Source organism: Panulirus ornatus, chromosome 2, assembly GCF_036320965.1.
Source record: "Panulirus ornatus isolate Po-2019 chromosome 2, ASM3632096v1, whole genome shotgun sequence".
NCBI classification, from domain to species: Eukaryota; Metazoa; Arthropoda; class Malacostraca; order Decapoda; family Palinuridae; genus Panulirus; species Panulirus ornatus.
The window spans coordinates 30,329,459-30,352,303 of record NC_092225.1 but is presented as its reverse complement, the minus strand read 5'-3'; the positions used below and the strand labels follow the sequence as shown (position 1 = coordinate 30,352,303).

Here is a 22,845-nt window from a genome sequence, read left to right as displayed (position 1 = left end):
TTACACCAGTATGACAAATTGAGCTGTTACAGTTGAAGGAGGTGGATGGATGGGTCGGCCTGCCAGAAGGCATTTGACACTGCATCACGCAAGAGGTTGGTAAACAGGCTCTATTTTCTGACTGGCCTAAAAAAAAGAGACCCCCTTCGATGGACAGAAAATTGTCTTGAGTGTAAGGAAACAGCAGACGCATGTCAAAGAAATCTTTTGTAGCTGGGTTAGGGCTGTATGTGGCGTGCCGCAGGGTATGGTCTTTGGTCCGTTGTTATTTGTGATGTACGTTAGCAACTTCATACAGGGACTGGATCCGTTCTCAAGTATGTCTTCGGGTGACATTAAAGTCGCCAGAGACTTGAAGAACGGCCATGATCCACGTAGCTTTCTACCCCCATACACCGGAACATCATCCAGACTCACTACCTGTTGTCTGGACGTGATGTTGACGAGGTTCCAATATGACGAGGATTCCTCCTGGTTCTGATCAGCGAGTGTTGCGTCTTGGCGCATTGTAAATTGCTTTTTTGGTGCTACCCGTCCCGTCTTGCCTGAATTATGTACCGATATCTTACTCTTGGGTAGGTGAGTCCATGCGAGGTGTCATGGCGTCACCAGGAGACACCCTTCAGCGCCTTCAGCAGTAGCGTTTGCTGGTGTGACGCATGGCTTACGCTTTAGACGATTGTCCAAAACGCATCAACCTATTTAGAACAGCAATACTTCGTTAACCTGTGTTATCCTCCGAGTGGAAATACGCTGGAAGTTGTCACTGGCCAACATTACAGATTTTGGACACAAGTTGGAGATCACGTTATCCGCCAGACCGCGTTACCCGTGAGGTGGCGTTACCTGGAAGATCGCGTAGCCCCGTGAGTTCGCGTTACTTCTTTCATTGTATAATGTATAATGAGGCATGAGTTATACTAGCCTGTGACGCCCCCACACAGATTATGTTTCGTTAAGACTCGGTTGCCCATGATATTGTGGCTGTATTCTTTGTAGTATTCAGGTTTATATATATATATATATATATATATATATATATATATATATATATATATATATATATATATATATATATATATATATATATATATATATATATATCATGCTTTTCGGTGATATGAGGGTTTGAGGCGTCAAGCGATAGATGAATAAGAAACTCCTGACGGTAATCTTGATGATGAGGAGAGTCTAGTGAGGACGTGGCGAATGAGGAGGAGGAGGCGGAGGAGGAGGAGGAGGAGGAAGAGGAACTTGTTTGAGAGGGGAGTGTGGTTGGTGGCCGGCCTGCTCAGGTGTCCCTCTCGCCAAGTTTGGCCAGGAGCATTTGTTCAAGCACTGCGGCCGGTGGACCAGTGTTGTACGTCTTGGCTTCTGACCACACACTCCTTCCACCGGCCACACCCCTCCACGCAAACCTCTGTACGTCTGGCCACCAGCGAGCCAGGCCGATTGCCACTCCAGTTGTAAGAGAGCAAAGGCGGCTCATGGTTTAGCTAGTCTCGCCGTGCACAGACCCACGAACCCTGATTTATAGTCCATTTCGTGTGGACAGCCTTGAACGTTAATCTCCCATTGTTGACACAGTCGTGGGCCACGTTAAGTGTGGTTACTTGATAGTGAATATATTTGCTCAGCCATGGAGGAAGCTGGTTCCTTCTGTGGTTCCGCCGTGGCCAACAGATGGCATTGGCTGTTAGTTCTGGCAGAGTGACTCTGGCATAACAGAGGACAGGTTTACAAGGCGACCATCAGGGCTGAGGGCAGCAGCACCGCTTGTAAACCACACTAAACCTGTACACTAACTTTCCTGTAGCAAGACGTCACGCTAAGGTTGTCATACTTTGCCTTTGACCTGACCCTAAGTATATATATATATATATATATATATATATATATATATATATATATATATATATATATATATATATATATATATATTTAAACTATTCGCCATTTCCCGCGTTAGCGAGGTAGCGCTAAGAACAGAGGACTGGGCCTTTTTTGGAATATCCTCACCTGGCCCCCTCTGTTCCTTCTTTTGGAAAATTTAAAAAAAAAAAAAAAAAAAAAAAAAACGAGAAGGGAGGATTTCCAGCCCCCCGCTCCCTCCCCTTTTAGTCGCCTTCTACGACACGCAGGGAATACGTGGGAAGTATTCTTAATCCCCTATCCCCAGGGATAATATATATATATATATATATATATATATATATATATATATATATATATATATATATATATATATATATATATATATATATATATATATATATATATATATATGCACACACAGTTGTTGACGATGCAAACTTGTGGTCTACTGTGATCACAATCATTTTAATATTCATCATGGTACATTAACCTTGTTTGAATAATATCCAACTTTTCCAATATTCAATATTCGCTTTTACTGGCTAATAACACAAGTTTGCCATTGATAACGCAATCTTTCAACCTTGCATATGTTTATCCTTAGGATAGATATGGATAGATTCAGCTTGACAACACACTATTTCTTTGATACTTGTCCGCCGTTTCCCGCGATAGCGAGGTAGGGCCAGGAATAGACGAAGAAATTCCGCATTCGTTCACATCCAGTCTCCAACTGTTACACCGAGACCACAGCTCCCTATCCACATCCAGCCCCCACAAACCTTTTCATGGTTTACCCCGAACGCTTCACATATCCTGGCTCAGTCCACTGACAGCACACTATTACTGTGTAATCTTGACAATATACTAACACACACACACACACACACACACACACACACACACACACACACACACACACACACTGTCTCTTATATGCCTGTTAATTTGGACACGTGTAATTGCGCGTGTGTGGTAATGCGCTTTGTGTGAAGCTAAGCAATGTCTCACTGGCAAGCGTTGTGTGGTGTGGGTGGTGGCGGCGGCTCGCGTGGCGAGTGCCAAGACCTGCAGAAGTGGGCCACAGCAGTGTGGGAATGTCATCCTCCACACACACACACACACACACACACACACACAGTGTCAGTACTCCAGCTGCTCAGTACCCACATGGGGTTACCTGGCGGCATACTGAGCTTGTCTCAATGTGTTCTGAAATAGTTCTTGAATTAGCCGGGGCAGACCTGGGCTGGGTGGGTGTATATAGCCTCGATTACCACTGGTCATGTTGCTCCCACGGCTGATTCATCCATCGAGGTCCCTCGTGGTTATTTGTTGTTGTTGTTGTTGTTGTTCTTTGGATAATAGACACAAAAAGGTTCCTCCATTACAGTAGGACGAGAGAGAGAGAGAGAGAGAGAGAGAGAGAGAGAGAGAGAGAGAGAGAGAGAGAGAGAGAGAGAGAGAGAGAGAGAGAGGACATGCCATACACCAACATGCAAGGGACAAAGGTGACTAATTTTACGCATATATACCCCTGTGTATTCCTGTCTCTCGGCCACACCTCACCACCACACCCTCGCCAGTGGACTCCACTTGAAAAAAAATTAGGATTTAAGGTCACGTATATCACACTTGATATCTTTAGGTCAGGCAGGACAATTTAGGACATTGCACATGAGTTTTTATTGAGGTACCTGACATTCCACATGTTACGATGTTTTGATCCATTGTTTTTCCACAATGATCTCATCCAAATCACAGCGGAAGACGCTGTTCATATCACTCTGATAAAGGGAACATAAGTTATTGCTTATTGTCTTCATGAACAGTTTTTGTATAGTGATGATCTACATACACAGAAGCTGTGTGAGGACATAGACAGCCACAAACTAGACATAAATCTTAACTTCTCACACCTGACTGTGTCGAGCAGTTGGAAATCATACATGACGTAAACTACATTAAAAAGATATTGATGTTATAGCTTTTGGACACTTGCATATTATCTATATATCTGTCTATCGTTCTATCTTTTACCGTTACTCATTTTGCAAGTCAGTGGGGTTGGATCAGATACATACAACATTCGATCATAAACCATACACACTCACAACCCATTTATACCCAGCGGATTGAAGTGAAACACAGATTTCCACACTTATAAAAGTACTCCTTCGTTTTTTTTTTCAGTTTAATCAAATTCAGTTTAATTCACTCAAAGTTGATTCGTCATGCGAGACAAACGGTTCCATTCATAAATTTTCAAACACAGAATGATTCCGTTGCGCTAGGTTCATTGTCCCTCCCTCGCACCGTCTTCATCTGAAATGTTCCTACGTTAATCCTCCCATTATGTGTGTCCAGCTCCTCCGCGGCCTACCTCTCCTACTGCTATGTACACGTCTTCCTCGCCAGCCCAGCACCTGCCACACATCCTAAATGGCCGTACAATCCTAACTTTCCAGTGACTCCCTCACACCAGCTGACCTGCTCACATCTGTAGCCACCATGTTGTCTCTCCTCACAGTTCCAGCTGTCATACGTATTGATCTGTACCACTATGTCTCTCGCCCTTCATACATCTATGCACTTGTGTTTGACAGCCACACAAACATCGGGTTCAACGACTAGCTTAAACTATTTCCCTCTCACCAGAACTCTCAGTACGCGGCCACAGTAGTTCACCTCCAGTATTGTGTTAGTAGCGAGAATGTAGAGAAAATACAGGTCCTCTAGGATGGCAGTGTATGCCCGATGTAGATCGCAAACTATGTATTCACTGGTTCTCAGATCCCATCAGTGTGAAGGCAGGGACGCTGCTTATATTTGTTTTTAACAGTGACCCAACATAGGACAGACATAACATGCTCCAGTCATGGCCGTCTTGGTTGAAACGAAAATAAGGGAAGGAGGAGAATGAAGAGATAGCTCAGAGGGAAGGAGGAGAATGAAGAGATAGCTCAGAGGGAAGGAGGAGAATGAAGAGATAGCTCAGAGGGAAGGAGGAGAATGAAGAGATAGCTCAGAGGGAAGGAGGAGAATAAAGAGATAGCTCAGAGGGAAGGAGGAGAATGAAGAGATAGCTCAGAGGGAAGGAGGAGAATGAAGAGATAGCTCGGAGGGAAGGAGGAGAATGAAGAGATAGCTCGGAGCTCCTGAAGAATCAGCTGGTGCGGAGGAATATCCTCCGTCGCCCTGGCCACACAGTGACAGTCTGGGCGCCCACGCACGCTGCTCTCAAACGGGGAAAACCTTAAATTTATAATATTCCTCTTTCAGAATTTTGTATCATTAAAAGTGAAAAAAAAAGAATAACTGGGAGAGTAAGAGTCAGCCAGAGAGCCTTCCAAACTGTTACTGGAGGACGTGAAGGGGAGCCGGCTGTCTCCTGCCAAAACTTAATTTCCAAATTCGTCACCGAGAGAAGCATTCCTCGTGCATTCCTCTCGTGTTGATCACCTCACTGGTAGTTACGTGCTGTTAGCGCATATTGGTGTGTGTGTGTGTGTGTGTGTGTGTGTGTGGGAAGGTTGACGTACTCAGCCCTACTAAGAAGGAGTTGACCCACACCTCCGTCTCGGGACAGGGTGTTGTGTTTATGTTATTACATTCGTCCTGGTCGTGTTCAAAGCTTGGTTTTCCACGACCTCTGGACGTGAGACGGTACGACCCACTCACCCGGGGGCTTCATTATACAAAGAGAAAATGAGACAATGGTTCGAACTACTCTGGAGAGTGGCTCGAAGCCTCGTGGGACGGTGAATACGAAGGTTCAAGGTACAGTGATTCTAGGGGTTTTAGGTGGCCCAGGTCACCTTGTCTCTTATTACTAATATGGTAAATCATTAATTTATATATATATATATATATATATATATATATATATATATATATATATATATATATATATATATATATATATATATATATCTGTAGAGAGACAATGGCACATACGCCACGAGTTGGAGTCGAACCCTGGGCGAGGGGTGTCTGGCTACCTCGGCCACTAGCGACCTGGTTGTTTTGTGGCTCGTCCTGACCTCATGTCGGTGAGGGTAACGTGGATTTTCACCAACCCGACGCCGATGGTGTGACTTTCTTACTATATTTCAACATTCACTATAGATTTAGTGTATATGAATGTGTTTAATGATAGGAAAAAGTAATTTTTTTTCTTTAATTTGAACAATATATCATATAATGTTAATATAACGTGTTACCAGTGGAGTACATTAGTTTATGATTGATAATATTTTCTGGAAATTATATTTTTCCAGTAGACCATTCGTGTGTGTTTTGTTTCCCACTGATGAACCAAGCGCATGTCAGACAACCTCACTCCAGCCTCGCCCACCCACACACACACACACCGCCACGGGAGTGAAGGAGACTGTGGGAATGTAAGCCCAGATACGATGCATTTGGTATGGTTTACAAGTCTGTCGACCTCAGACCTGGTCCTCTCTGGTGTCCTGGTCCTCTGGTGTTGGTTGCAGCTCAACGTCAGAGGCCCCAGATGTCTGGGACGGTGGAATATCTTCGTAAATCTTCATTTTCTGGTGACGTCATGCTGCTACTTTCTCTAGTTGTTTAAAAAGGTCAACTTGAGACTTGGCAAAGGCTGGTGTAAGCTACGAGACACCATCCAGCTTCCTTTTATTTCTGGACATCTCATTTTCTGACATGTCTACCACAGAGGAATGCTCATTCCTGCTTAGATAATTTTAGCGTCTTAGCCTCGAGAGGCCAGAGGCGCACAAAGACCTTTCTGAAATACTTTTAAATAATAGTTTTTTTTAAGGCCCGGATTGCATGATAGGATCTTAAGGTCAGGATTACATGATAACATCTGAAGGTCAGGATTGCATGATAGCATCTTAAGATACGGATATCTTTCTGTTTGTATCTACCTAGGGTATCTCTTAGTATCGATGATATTATCTTTATGTGTATGTTAGCCATCCACTGTGGCTCGGAGTGAGTGGTTGGCCCTCATGTGTCCACTGTCTGTGGTGTCGGGTCATCTGCCCCGTCAAAGCCTTTTTATATAAAATTATGAATTTTTAAGGAAAAAAATCCACTGGAATTGGTTCCAGTGCCTTAGGTGTTTGTGGAGCCGACATCTCAAAACGGAAGGGGTTGTGGTGAAAGAGCAAAGAATATCACATTTTCGCTGGACCACTTAAGATTGTGGTATTATAATGGTCAATCCTCGTGTGGTTTGTGTCCCCACATAAACTATGGGAAGAAGGAAGCAGCTATTCGTGTGCCGTGGGGCCCAGGTCTTTTGGGGGCTGGGATACACGCACACACCTCACAAGAGCAGTGGCATAGATTATCTCTGTATAACATGAATGACAGAGATGGATGGACGAAGACACGAGAGACGGTCAGACGGTAAGCTGTTGACGTTATAGACTCATGGCTCGTTGTAATCCTTGGCAGTGTTGTTGTAGACTGGCGGCCGTGTTCTGAGAGCCCGTGAACGACGCTGTTAGCTGCCTTCCCACGCTGGAGCGTGGGTCGTGAAGGCCTACCACTGCATCCACCCGAGGCCTGCCACTAGGGCCAGCCAAGGCCTGCCATTAGGGCCAGCCGAGCCTTGCCACTACAGCTAACCGAGGCCTGCCACTGCAGCCAGCCGAGCCTTGCCACTGCGGCCAGCCGAGGCCTGTCACTGCGGCCAGCCTAGGCCTGCCATTGCGGCCAGCCGAGGCCTGTCACTGCGGCCAGCCTAGGCCTGCCTTTGCGGCCAACGGAGGCCTGCCACTGCGGCCAGCCGAGGCCTGCCACTGCGGCCAGCCGAGGCCTACCACTGCGGCCAGCCTAGGCCTGCCACTGCGGCCAGCCTAGGCCTGCCACTGCGACCAACCTAGGCCTGCCACTGCGGCCAGCCGAGGCCTACCACTGCGGCCAACCTAGGCCTGCCACTGCGGCCAGCTGTGGCGTCGTCACGTTAGAAGGACAAACGCTCGTCTGTGTCTTTACGTATGTTGGTTGGGTGTGTGGTATGGGTTAAGGTCAGGTGGACTGTTTGTCCTGCGCTAATGGACGTGAGTGAGGCGCTCTGGGCTGCCTGCTGCTCCAGTACATGTGTGCGTGAGGGGGTGATTTGTGGCACACGACACACCTGCCATCACACCTTTACAGAGGAGGTGTGATGGAGGGTACCAGTGTGGGGCAGGGGATGGTGAAAGGTACCAGTGTGGGGCAGGGAATGGTAAAGGGTACCAGTATGGAGAAGAGGATGGTATAGGGTGCCATTGTGGGGCAGGGAATGGTGGAGGGTAACAGTATGGGGCAGGGATGGTGGAGGGTACCATTGTGGGGCAGGGAATGGTTGGAGGGTACCAGTATGGGGCAGGGAATGGTTGGAGGGTACCAGTATGGGGCAGGGGATGGTGGAGGGTACCATTGTGGGGCAGGGAATGGTTGGAGGGTACCACCATCCGTCACACTGTGCCTAAGTTAAGACAGTGACGTCAGCAGTGGGGCGGCTGAGGCTTGGCACCGACTCTGGATGCCGGCAGCCTGACGTGGCCCCTCACCCACAGCCTGGCCTCACTGTCTACCTCACACCTCCCCTGGCCTCACTGTCTACCTCACACCTCCCCTGGCCTCACTGTCTACCTCACACCTCCCCTGGCCTCACTGTCTACCTCACCCCTCACCAGGTCTCATAGCCGCTTGCTGGGGCCTGAGTCTGTCGTGTGTGTCGGTTATGGCAGGACCCAACTCTCGTTTCCCCGCTAATTTGGGCCTTACCTCCTCACACCAGTGATGGCTAGGGCCCCACTCTCACACCAGTGATGCGGGGGCCCCACTCTCACACCAGTGATGGCTGGGGCCCTCACTCTCGCACCAGTGCTAACTGGGATCCCACTGTCACTCCAGTACCAGCTGGGATCCCCACTCACTCCAGTGCTAGCTGGGACCCCAACTCTCTCCAGTACTAGCTAGGACCGACCCCTATCTAACTCCAACGCTAGCTGGGATCCCCACTCTCACTTTAATCTTAGCCTAGCCCTCCACCCACACGTCACTGCTAGCTGGGGGGGACTGAGAGTTCCCTTCAGTGCTAGCTGTGGGTCTGACACTCACTCACATCAGTGCCAGTATGGACCTGACTCACTCACTCTCTGTGGTAATTCCTATTTCAGGAGTGCCGGACGTCACTCAAGTCTCGAGGTCCAAGATTCCCCAGCACTCCTAGCGTTACACGCACCACACGGGCCCCAGCACTCCTAGCGTTACACGCACCACACTGGCCCCAGCACTCCTAGCGTTACACGCACCACACGGGCCCCAGCACTCCTAGCGTTACACGCACCACACTGGCCCCAGCACTCCTAGCGTTACACGCACCACACGAGCCCCAGCACTCCTAGCGTTACACGCACCACACGGGCCCCAGCACTCCTAGCGTTACACGCACCACACGGGCCCCAGCACTCCTAGCGTTACACGCACCACACGGGCCCCAGCACTCCTAGCGTTATGCGCACCACACGAGCCCCAGCACTCCTAGCGTTACGCGCACCACACGAGCCTCAGACGTATATTACCTGATCCTATTAAAGCCAGTGTTGTCTCCCTGGCATTCCCAGTTATAATGACTATCATCACAGGAACCAACACGACTAGAACTCCGTTGAATCATTCAGATGTGCTTAAAGTGTTCGACGTGCAGGCAGATTTACCCCAGTGTAAGATATGGACGTCATTTCCATTCCAGAATTATATTGATTAATGAATCGTCTTCAGGAGCGACACTTGACGTCAGTCGTCAGTCTGGCAGCAGAACAAGACACCAGTTCGTCTCCAGAATTAGAACTGGTTCTTATCTTTCTCTTTATGATCGACCGTAGGCCCCAAACTCCCCTCCAGGCCTCCATGGTCTGGTGTGGTTCCAAGGTTAACCTTTAACAATCCCGGTAATGTAAGAGGTTTACCTCGGCCGGCAATATGTCGGGGTTATCTACCTATAAGAGTTACCCGTCTCTCCGTTTTCTTCGTGATTGGTTTCTCGTCCTTCTGGTAAACACAGTCCCTTAACTTAGCCGCATGACTCATCGTTAAACATAACTTAAGGTTGGCGATTATTATGAAAAAATGGTGAATAATGATTATGGATGAAAATATATCGATATTTCTTGCTAAGTTTATCCCAATTTGTTGTTAGCTGTCTCTTGTTAAGCTTATTTGAGGAAGCTTTCGCTTAATCATTCCTGCTTAAGCTGAAGCTGTCGCCTTGTTTAGTGGATGTTGTTTGTATCTCCTACATTTACCGAAATAGCTTTCGTTAATGTTTAATTCCTTAAACATCTGTTATTTCAACTGTAGGTACTGTAGTGATAACAACTGTAAGTACTGGTCGTGATAACAACTGTAGGTACTGGTCGTGATAGCAACTGTAGGTACTGGTCGTGATAGCAACTGTAGGTACTGGTCGTGATAGCAACTGTAGGTACTTGTAGTGATAACAACTGTAGGTACTGGTCGTGATAACAACTGTAGGTACTGGTCGTGATAGCAACTGTAGGTACTTGTAGTGATAACAACTGTAGGTACTGGTAGTGATAACTGTAGGTACTGGTCGTGATAACAACTGTAGGTACTGGTCGTGATAACAACTGTAGGTACTGGTCGTGATAGCAACTGTAGGTACTTGTAGTGATAACAACTGTAGGTACTGGTAGTGATAACTGTAGGTACTGGTCGTGATAACAACTGTAGGTACTGGTCGTGATAACAACTGTAGGTACTGGTCGTGATAGCAACTGTAGGTACTGGTCGTGATAGCAACTGTAGGTACTGGTCGTGATAACAACTGTAGGTACTGGTCGTGATAGCAACTGTAGGTACTGGTCGTGATAACAACTGTAGGTACTGGTCGTGATAGCAACTGTAGGTACTGGTCGTGATAACAACTGTAGGTACTGGTAGTGATAACTGTAGGTACTGGTCGTGATAACAACTGTAGGTACTGGTCGTGATAACAAGTGTAGGTACTGGTCGTGATAACAAAGCCAAAGTTTGAGCCGTGTTTACTAGTTTTCTTGGTTACAGTTTAGTGGTAGAGGCTGAGGATGTCCCACATGATGAAGGTTGTGTCGGTGGAAGTTGATTCTTCACCTCTGAGTGAATGACACATTTCAGTCGTTATGAGCAAACTCGCTGGAAAAATGATCCCAGAAGCTCCAAGCTTTCGACCATGTTTCAGACCATTTGAAAATGGCTTGAAGTACAGTCAGAAACTTGGAGGTTCTGGGTTGATTTTTCAAGTGGGTTTACTGCCATCAGTGCTTCACGTGTGCATGTGATTGGCTACAAGAATTTTATTCGGTAATGATTCTTAACATAGTTTCAGTTGCAGTTAATGAGTGATAGAAAGTGATTATGCTTCAGTATGATTTAGTATAATATAGTATAATTTGCTAAGCAGTTTTGTTTAAAATGTAGTTGCTGGTCGTATTATTCACTGATTTATTTCTTCAAACATGAGCCATGTATATTGCGAGTTTGTGGCCTCAGAATTATCTTGAACTCCTGAAGAAGGTGTTACTCCTGATGAAGGTGTTACTCCTGAAGAAGGTGTTACTCCTGAAGGTGTTACTCCTGAAGAAGGTGTTACTCCTAAAGAAGGTGTTGAAGAGTTTTCGGTTGACGGATAGGGCTTGACGTTAACGGCTCTAACGACCCCAGCAGTTGCAAGCCTAACAACCAACCGGCAGTTAACTATGCTTTGATGAGTTCTCTTAAGTCTTAGTGAGCTTAGATGTATTGGTGGTGGTGTGTAAGTGTTTGGCATGGCACTACACGTAGTGAGAGTATCACACAGGGCAGTTTGAGGCATAATCTAACGACCCCAGCAGTTGCAAGCCTAACAACCAACCGGCAGTTAACTATGCTTTGATGAGTTCTCTTAAGTCTTAGTGAGCTTAGATGTATTGGTGGTGGTGTGTAAGTGTTTGGCATGGCACTACACGTAGTGAGAGTATCACACAGGGCAGTTTGAGGCATAATCCAGGCTTCATCATCCTTGTGGTAGTCTGTGTTCCTTTCTCGGATGTAAACATAACGAGGAAAAGAAGGAGGAGTTCTCGGGCAGGGTTGATCTCTGCGTGGTCATCACCTGGTCATGGTCTACCCTGGCTCTCCAGACTCACGCTAGGGTAACGACTGACCAGCCTGGACACTGAGTCCCTCGTTCCACGTCTTCCTGTCGGTAAACACTCCCGAATGTTATTTCTTTCTTGCTTGTTGTTTGAACCAGGAGGAAGTTGAGGGATAGCGGTGGAGGTGGCCTGATATTAACTGTAATCCAGTGCCGACCTCGTAGTGAGGTCACCAGTTGACTGCCAGTACTGCTGGAAGCTTTCCAGAACTATTTCTTCCGTGGAGAGTTTATCTGTGATTATTACAGATTCATGGCTGACTTTACCCAGGGCCTCAGTATCATGTGAATTTCCACATGCAGCTCTAGCAGAGGGTTCCTAAGGGCGGACCCAGGAATCTCCTGTCTATATTGTGTATGTTGGAGGGCATGGAGTGGCGGTCTCTGGTAGAGGTGAAACATCCAGTGCGACTGAGCACCTTGGAAAGTGCCTGGAGTCCAGGTAATGACGGCCCGGGTATTGAAGTACGTGTAGGTAGAGTGGGGGTCAGTGTAAGACTTTACTGGAAGCCACCTGCAGGGATGAGGACCCACGTACAGACTTTGATATATATATGTTTGTTCAGTGAGTCGCCCGGGTAGTGGAGGGTCCAGTAGCTGGGGATCAATCCATCTTGCCTGTCTAGCCTTTAATTACCACTGCAAAGTGTCAATAGTCGACCGATTTTTCTCGGTAGACAGTACTGACTGTAGAACGTATCCACGCGATGCCTGGCAGCGTTGACTCCCTGTATGGATGGTGGTACCATCCCTCCTAACTGGCAGGGAGTCCTGTGGTCACCTGTGTGTGGAAGGGGAAACCCAGTAAGCCTGACATTTCAAATCATTTTACCCTGCCCGATCTTCCAGGCAGAGTCGTTGCTCACTTGTCGTCAGCTTGGACTGGAAACTTGTTCTCTTCAGCTCATCTTTCCAGGCATAGTCTGGAGCTGCGCCCTCTACCCATTGGATCCTTCACGCTCACTTGGAGGGACAACTCTTGTGCAAGTTGGATCAGAAACTGTTCCGTGAAAACAGAGTTGCATGCGGCAGTGTAAGCAAATGATTCGAAGCTTCGAAGCAGTTATTGCTGATACGGTTGTTTATCATATGATGATCTAAGTTGAAGACGACCAGAGGGACGACCACAAAGCTCCTGGTCTGACAGTGAGTCAGTCATATATGAGACGTTACCCGGACTGAGGGCGGGTCTGCTTGAAGCCTCGCCAGAATGATGTCGAAACTGAGGATGAGCTTAACTATATAACCACTGCTTGTGTGCACCGGTGACCATAACACAGTCGGGTATGGCAGAGAGTTTCGAAGCCTCGGACGTCGTGTCAAGCCTACTCTGAAAGTTACGATCAGTCACATAATACGATTAGGACGCCTGATGCCTTGCCAGTGGTTGCGTCATCTGGCCACCGAAGACACGCAAACAGGCAACTCTCGAGAAGAGAAGCCAAAGTAATATGCGTGAGAGAGAGAGAGAGAGAGAGAGAGAGAGAGAGAGAGAGAGAGAGAGAGAGGGGGGGGGGCAGCATTATAGTTTATACTTAAAAAGACTCATGATTTTCGTGAAAGAACTTAGTAAATGTAGACATGTTTGAGCGATTGTTTTAGTCTTAGCCTAATTTAACCTACTAAACCTAACCTAACCTAGCCTAATGTAACCTACTCAACCTAACCTAACCTAACCTAACCTAACCTACTCAACCTAACCTAACCTAGCCTAATTAACCTACTCTAACCTAACCGTGTCGGCAGTTATCCTTCTTATTGATAAACCCACACTGAATTGTATACATCTCTCAGAAATATACAGTCTTGTCTTACTCAGTGATCAACATTTGCTAAAAATCTGATATCGGAATGTATCTATGTCGAGCCTATTGGGCAGAGAAGACTTGTGTGTGTGTGTGTGTGTGTGTGTGTGTGTGTGTGTGTGTGTGTGATGAGCAAGGCAGGAGCTATGTTGAGCACAACTTGGGTATTATCTGTTAACCTAGTTTCCATCGTGGAGACGAGTACTCACCAAGAATGCTGCACCTAACATAGCCAGTCTCCACACGGCAGGGACAACTGGGATTTTTTGAACGTAACCTACTTACTCAGCGATGAACACTTTCCACAAATGTTGAACGTAACCCAGTTTTTATTTCTTAATAACGAACGCCCGATTGAAATACTGGACGTAACTTCGAACTCCTTCGAGACGAACGGTCAACAGAACTGTTGAGTGCAGCTTCGCTATCGTATGTGAATAAAGAGTCTAGGGTAATTTCAACGCAGCCGAGTTTAAACTCAGTCCAATGTTTGATATTTATCGAAAGTATCTTTTTTTCCCTTTAAACGCAGCCTATCTCTACCCTCTCACAGGGGTTTTTAAGAGAACCATAGCTATTCTTTTTAAAAACGAGACGTCACTAAAAAATGATTAAACATAGTCATTTCTCACCAGAAGTACTCCATTGTCAACACTATTGAAAGCAGCCTTAGGTAGCTCCAGAATTAACGCTTGTCAAGAATTTTAAAAAGGATTTTGTTCTGTATCTCACCTCACACAGCCCAGGTTTTATCATGTGGTCAGGAAACTCTACAAATAACACGTCTGTCCGTCCTCCTCACGTTCATTCTTAGAGCCAGTGTTGCTGGAAGAACGGATGTGTTACTGTAGTTGTGTTCGAGTGTTCGTTATAGTGGCTGCATTATTGTGACGGGCCAGTCAGGCTCTTCTTGTGAGCGGCTGCGCAGAGGGGACAGTACACAGGTTACGCTGGGTCTTGTGTCAACCCCCCACTGGCCAGGTGTTTGTCATGTTAGGTGTTAGACTCCTGTGGACGTCTGTGCCATCCCAGGACAGAGAGTATCATGCCTGTCACCCGAGTGACATCAAAAGCACTTGAGGCAGACACCCTAGATAAGGTTGTGTTATGTACGTGTTGCTCCTGATGCCTGTGTGTCATAAAACGGCTTCACCAACAGTGCTCAGCCCACAGCTTCACCAACAGTGCTCAGCCCACAGCTTCACCAACAGTGCTCAGCCCACAGCTTTTATCATGTAATATCCTGTGCGAAAGGTACCACCTTTTGTATGAGGAGGGGAAGAGGAGGAGGGAAGAAGCTTTAGTTCTATCACCTGTCGGGGTCATTAACGTCATGGTGATAACTGCCAACCGAAAAGATGCTGAACACCCACTTCAGGCGTGTGAGAGACCACATACACTCTCACCGTACTATGGCCCGTGTTCCTGCCTGGGTCGTATGGCCCCTGTTTCTGCCTAGGGTGGTAGAAGGCGTTACCCTTTGTCCACTGCCGCTGGATACACATTCCGCTTGAGGAGAGCACAGGCGCCCTTGTGAGTCCTGGGTAATATAAATCCTCCTCCCCCACCAGGAGCGGACCTCAGTCACCGTGGCAGCTGCAGCTGTGTTCCCTCCCCATCCCCGACAGCAGAGCTGATGGTGGCACGGGAGGCGGGTTTTTGCTGAAAGAGTTACTTAACCACCCTGATTGCTAGGGGCACGACCCATGACCCTGACGGTACGACCCTGATTCTTCGTCACCCTTGAAGAGTCAGTCAAGGGCAGGGTCGTGATCCTCAAGGCCCATACATCGTCCTCGAAGGGTTTGAGAAGAACTTGGAACCCGAGTGATGGCTTATATAAGTTCGCTGGGGTTAAGAACGTCCTCCTGGCTTCAAACCTTCTCTTACCACTTGAGAAAATATATATAATATTCGGTTTGTGAAGGTCACATTGATACGTGCTTCCACCGTCTTCGATATGTTTCTAAAGACTCGAGAAAATAAGGTAAGGGAAGGTTGATATCTTGGAATGGAGGGCGGGGAGGAGGTCGACGATTCTGATGAAATGTTACGAAACAGGGATGCAAATTAATGATATTTTTTCTGTAGTCGCGTCTTAGATTTTTTGTCGTAAGGGAAACTGTTTGTTCATAAGAACTGTGAATAAACTCTTCTAACTATACGTCCATGGTGGTGAAAAAATAAAGAATGTCTAGATGGTAGCCCACAATCAGTGGGCCTTATTTCATAAAGCTAATTTAAGAAAAGATGGACATAATACAGGAGGAGAGTGCGGTACATAGTGATGACGTACACACACACACACACGACCGTCATGTGAATAACAGTATTATGGGCGTGACATAAGACGAGAGTGGAGGTGGTGGGTGTTATATTCATCAGATGGTGGTGCCAGGGGGTCGAGACCCGCCTGCTGGGCCGGGCGCCGGGGCAGGTTGTCATGGCGACGGGCCGCAAGCTTGGCCCACGGCCCGGCCCAACACGTGGGCCTGGCCCGTCCGCCATCACCGCTGGCCACAACCTGCCTATGGTCAGTACGTCCGTCATTATGATTTATATATTTCCGTCAGATTTTTTTTTTCTAACTCCTGAAGTTGTTAATTTTGAATATTACGACAATACACATGTGTACAATAACCTGGGTCGTCGACGTGTACGATGGTTTTATTGATATTTTAGGATTAGTATTGTGTTGTGCTGTGGAATGATACAGCGAGGACCATATAGATATAAAGAGGACCATATATATATATATATATATATATATATATATATATATATATATATATATATATATATATATATATATATATAGTATATCCAGGTACGGAGACATGAGACGCTGGGTGGAGAGGGTGTTTCTCCTGAAGAAAACGGCGGTGAGGGAGGGCGGGTAAGGTGTGGTGGACCTACCTCCAGCCTGGACAGGTTGGTGATGTCGGAGATGTACTCAATGGTAACATTGCTGTCGTCGGGCGCTGCTCCGGTGCGGTAGGAGTAAGTCTTGGAGGCTACAGCACTGGAGGACACTTTCTTGCTGCTGCTGACCACCTGGGTGGAAGAGCTGGCTGAGGCCACTTTCTTCGAGACGGTCGAGCTCACCACGGCCTTAGAAGCCATTACTGTGGTTGCTGGAGGATACTCGGGTCAGACACAACACACACACACACTGTTAACAACGATCGAGGTGGCGCCGAGGGTTCAACGAGACACGAAGCGGCCACACGCGCACCTACTGCGAGCTGCGCCCGGCCAGAACTCTAAAGACTGAACCCCAAAGATAGTTGTTCATGCCTTAAATTCTCCTGAAGATGTCGCCAGCGTCCGTAGCTCAAGTTACTAAAGAAAGCGGGCCACCTACACCATTTATAGCCATGGCACCCGAGTTTCGCCGAGCACACCCGAGAGGTCACGAGCGAAAACGGGAGCGAACTCATCCGCAAACGTTAACGGTCAGTTCAAATATGACTGGTCATGGCGGAGGTGTCCATGGTCACGCCCATACGACACCCTCGCCCACCCTCACCCACCCAGATCCTCCGTAACTGAGACTTGGAATATTTTCTGTTTTGTCAGCGGGCGTCGCGATGTTTACGACCTTATGATGATAAGCCGTAGGTGTCAGATATCTTATCAACAAGGAGCGTAGGTGTGCTGTAAAGTCAGGAGGACGTGAGCAGAAATAGTCCAGTTGAGTGGAGGGCATCACTGTACTGTGGGTGTTGTGGCCTCACTGGCCGCCGACCTGCCATACCACACCATACTCTCTTCATCCACAACTGGTACGCAAAATAGATCATTGGCGAACACAGGTTGATCACCGTGAGCTACCTCCTCAGGCCACACCTGCAATAGTCAGAGATGTGTTTTCGTGTGTGTGTGTGTGTGTGTGTGTGTGTGTGTGTGTGTGGGAGACAATGAGGATAATGTGCGATGAGTCAGCCATGACCCGTGTGGTCAGACTGCCACATAACAGCTTGGCGTTCCTCTGGTTTTTCCACATAATGGCCTCTCGTGCCTTCCCCCCCCCCTCCCTTCCCCTGGAGCGCCATTTCGGTCCATTCCATTAGACACGATAACCGAGGTTCTTCTGTCGCGTGGTCCCAGCCTGGCCCACATGGGAGGAGGGGAGGAGAGTCGTAACCCAGCCACAGCGGATGTGGGGGAGGTGCTGGTGTTGTGGGTCGAACACCAGGCAGCGACCTGGGCAACGGGTTGTTATGCAGACGGTATCTCATCTGGCTGTTATCCACCCCATCCCCCCCCATGCCAGTGACCGTCACATACAGTGACACACGAGCGTCACACGTCACACCACAACAAGGTGTTACGATACGTGGCCTGATGATGAATACATGATCCGGTCCTCTGTGGTGTAGCGGTTGGCGTTGCTGACCATGATGCATGCACTCAGTGCCCTCATGACTCCCGTGACATCAGTGTCTATATATTTATGTATTTACTATGTCTTCACTCCTGCACACACACACACACACACACACACACACACACACACACACACACATCAGCCGAAGTCAGACACCCACTTTTCGACCAGCCCCAAGACGGGAGGATGAACGCCTTAGTTACGTGTGGGCTAACTGCCACACCAAGGATTCGAACCCATGCAACGATTACAGTCCTCTTCGTGATCTCGCGTCCTGGGAATAATACAGAAGAAATTACCTCCTGTAACATCTTGATCAATGTCTTCAATGTTGTTTTGTAAACTCTTGTGTCTCACGTTTTCTTCGAATCCTATGTTATCTCTTCATGGTCCTTCATTGTTGTGGGGGTTATATCTTTTATTTACCTTGTCTTCCATATATATTTTGCTGCTTTCATTTATTGGATTTGATTTTTATATTTATGGTAGTAATCCCCTCCCTCGTTTTATCATGAAAAACCAAACCTTCCATTGTATGGTGTTTGGTTGTGTGGTTGACCTTCCATTGTATGGTGTTTGGTTGTGTGGTTGACCTTGTCTTAACATAGCCCAGCTTTGATACCCTGGTGGAGAAGCAGCCGACTCAGCCCTTCCCCTCCTGGCCACTGGTGTAACTCCTCCTCCTCCTCCTCCTCCTCTTCCTCTTCCTCTTCCTCTTCCTCCTCCTCCTCCTCCTCCTCCTCCTCCTCCTCCTTCTCCTCCTCCTCCTCCTCCACTCACTCTACGAGGCAATGATTTCTCTCGATAATTCCAGATGATAATTCTCGAGCTGACAATTCCTATTGCATCTCGAGTTGATAATTCCTGATCATCCAGGAGTGGATAATTCCTGATCATCCTGGAGTTGATAATTCCTGATCATCCAGGAGTTGATCATTCCTGATCATCCTGGAGTTGATCATTCCTGATCATCCTGGAGTTGATCATTCCTGATCATCCTGGAGTTGATCATTCCTGATCATCCTGGAGTTGATCATTCCTGATCATCCTGGAGTTGATCATTCCTGATCATCCAGGAGTTGATCATTCCTGATCATCCTGGAGTTGATCATTCCTGATCATCCTGGAGTTGATCATTCCTGATCATCCAGGAGTTGATCATTCCTGATCATCCTGGAGTTGATCATTCCTGATCATCCTGGAGTTGATCATTCCTGATCATCCTGGAGTTGATCATTCCTGATCATCCAGGAGTTGATCATTCCTGATCATCCAGGAGTTGATCATTCCTAATCATCCAGTTGATAATTCCTGATCATCCAGGAGTGGATAATTCCTGATCATCCTGGAGTTGATCATTCCTGATCATCCAGGAGTTGATCATTCCTGATCATCCAGGAGTTGATCATTCCTGATCATCCTGGAGTTGATAATTCCTGATCATCCAGGAGTTGATCATTCCTGATCATCCTGGAGTTGATAATTCCTGATCATCCAGGAGTTGATCATTCCTGATCATCCTGGAGTTGATAATTCCTGATCATCCTGGAGTTGATCATTCCTGATCATCCAAGAGTTGATCATTCCTGGTCATCCTGGAGTTGATCATTCCTGATCATCCTGGAGTTGATCATTCCTGATCATCCAGGAGTTGATCATTCCTGATCATCCAGGAGTTGATAATTCCTGATCATCCAGGAGTTGATCATTCCTGATCATCCAGGAGTTGATCATTCCTGATCATCCCCGAGTCTTACCTGCCGACCTTGACCTGCTTGGTGTGAACATGGTGCTCTACAGGTGTGTATATCATCGCTCACCTCCAGCCTCCTTCCTCCTGCTTCGCCACATTGACAACACTTGGGTCGTGCCAAGTGAACTGTCTCACTCATGGTCGTTAACCACCTAATGATGACAGGACGACAATATGATCAGCCTGGCCTTTCACCGGCTCAAGTGCCAAGTCATCATACTTAATGGTCGCACCATTGTGCTTAACGAGTTGATATCATCCGTCATTAGTGCTTAACGAGTTGATATCATCCGTCATTAGCGCTTAACGAGTTGATATCATCCGTCATTAGTGCTTAACGAGTTGATATCATCCGTCATTAGCGCTTAACGAGTTGATATCATCCGTCATTAGTGCTTAACGAGTTGATATCATCCGTCATTAGTGCTTAACGAATTGATATCATCCGTCATTAGCGCTTAACGAGTTGATATCATCCGTCATTAGTGCTTAACGAGTTGATATCATCCGTCATTAGCGCTTAACGAGTTGATATCATCCGTCATTAGCGCTTAACGAGTTGATATCATCCGTCATTAGTGCTTAACGAGCTAATATCATCCGTCATTAACTTAATTGTTTGTTTGATGATTTGTCTTTAACCCTCAGGCAATCTTGTATGTGTTTGTGTGTTTCGAGTGTGTGTGTGTGTGTGTGTGTGTGTGTGTGTGTGTGTGTGTGTGTGTATGTTTGTATGGTACGTAGTTTCATCCCTCGTGTGTGGATGTGTGTGTGTGTGTGTGTGTGTATGTGTGTATGGTACGTAGTTTCATCCCTCGTGTGTGGATGTGTGTGTGTGTGTGTGTGTGTGTGTGTGTGTGTGTGTGTGTGTGTGTGTGTGTATGGTACGTAGTTTCATCCCTCGTGGGTTCCATGTTTCCTCTCACATCATGAGCTCCTCCTTGAGCCAGTGTGTCACTCGTCAGTCCACGTCAAGTCGAGGCCGGACACGAACCCACATCCTTGAGATGTAGGCGTCTGGTGCTGTACTAGCTGAACCATGAGACCCTCTCACTCATGATCACACGAGTCATGATGAGTATAAACGACACACGAGTGACACATAATTATCAATTAGGTCATCAGTCATCTCCTTCCGAGATGACATAACTCGGGGAGGTGTGTTTACAGTGTAGGGCTGGTCCACAAGTTCGTGTGGTCTTCTAATACGCCTGACACACGAGACAGCTGCTCTACACAACACTCATTCAAGTACTCACGTCAGTAACCACGTTAGATAGATACATTATAGAAATATATAGATACACTATAGAAATATAGCGAGTTCTAGTCACACTGATGCCGTATAGTATATAGTGTAGTGCAGTATGTACATTATAGTGCATGTAGTATATACCTATACTGATGCACTACGGGCGTGTGGCGTCATCAGCATGAACGATAAGTGGAGACGAGAAACACGCGTTGGGGTTATTTTGTCCCCCATGAAAATTGGATCACGTTTCCCATTTTCTTTTGCTGTTTTTTCCTTAATTTTTTATTTGCATGATTTTTATGTATATATTCATTGTGATGTAAGTGATGTCTTAACGCCATCTGAGAGAGGGTGGGAGACCTCACCAGCTGGCTAATGTTACCACCACCTGAGAGACAGTACAAGGCTTCATCCGTTGGTCAGTGTTACCACCACATAGAAAATGGAAGGCCTCACCAGCTGGCCAGTGTTACCACAACCTTAGAGAGTGACACTCTATATTGTCTATACATGATCATTGTTACCAGTCTTGATGACAATCCCTTTCTGATATAGAGCCTATGCAAGGGGGGAATCCCTACCTACTCCGTGATGGCAACACGTGTTCGTATGTCAGTGTTATGTACTGCTTACGTTACACAGTCAGCTGACCACTAGCGTGACAGTCAGCTGACCACTAGCGTGACACAGTCAGCTGACCACTAGCGTGACAGTCAGCTGACCACTAGCGTGACACAGTCAGCTGACCACTAGCGTGACAGTCAGCTGACCACTAGCGTGACACAGTCAGCTGACTACTAGCGTGACACAGTCAGCTGACCACTAACGTGACACAGTCAACTGACTACTAGCGTGACACAGTCAGCTGACCACTAGCGTGACAGTCAGCTGACCACTAGCGTGACACAGTCAGCTGACCACTAGCGTGACACAGTCAGCTGACTACTAGCGTGACACAGTCAGCTGACCACTAGCGTGACACAGTCAACTGACCACTAACGTGACACAGTCAGCTGACTACTAGCGTGACAGTCAACTGACTACTAGCGTGACACAGTCAGCTGACTACTAGCGTGACACAGTCAGCTGACTACTAGCGTGACGCAGTCAGCTGACTACTAGCGTGACACAGTCAGCTGACCACTAGCGTGACAGTCAACTGATCACTAACGTGACACAGTCAACTGGCTACTAGCGTGACACAGTCAGCTGACTACCAGCGTGACACAGTCAGCTGACTACTAGCGTGACACAGTCAGCTGACTACTAGCGTGACACAGTCGTCTGGCAGCGCAGCACAGTTCGTGTGGTCTGGCCTCCCCACCTGAAGCTAAGGTCTTCATTTGATCACCTCATTCCTTCATCACCTACGCTGCTTCGTATTACACATTACTCTATTTTCAGTAACTCACCTTTCAACAAATTCGGGCTAGTTTGGCCTAGCTTCAATTGCAGTGATTCATCCAATCAGCGTGAAATTCTCCGAGAGGTCACGTGATTACCTCCCCGCTGGTCGTTTTCTGTTTTTTTTTTTTTTCTAAGTTATTTCTGTTCTATTTTCGGGTCCATTGTGGCCGCGTTTACCAC

The 22,845-nt window shown here is 47.1% G+C and overlaps 1 protein-coding gene across 2 annotated transcripts in view; it reads right to left on the bottom strand.

Moving 5' to 3' along the window:
* Window positions 1-22,845, bottom strand: part of LOC139755594 (paramyosin, long form-like) — a 99,664-nt gene that overhangs the window by 66,195 nt on the left and 10,624 nt on the right. The window contains exon 1 of one of the 2 annotated variants that reach the window (XM_071674120.1): window positions 16,777-17,172. The exons of the other annotated variant lie outside the window; for it this stretch is intronic. Within the exon in view, the coding sequence (XP_071530221.1) occupies window positions 16,777-16,983 (207 nt within the window). The 5' untranslated portion in view covers window positions 16,984-17,172. Of the gene's footprint in view, window positions 1-16,776; window positions 17,173-22,845 lie in introns of those variants that run through there. 2 annotated transcript variants of the gene reach the window in all.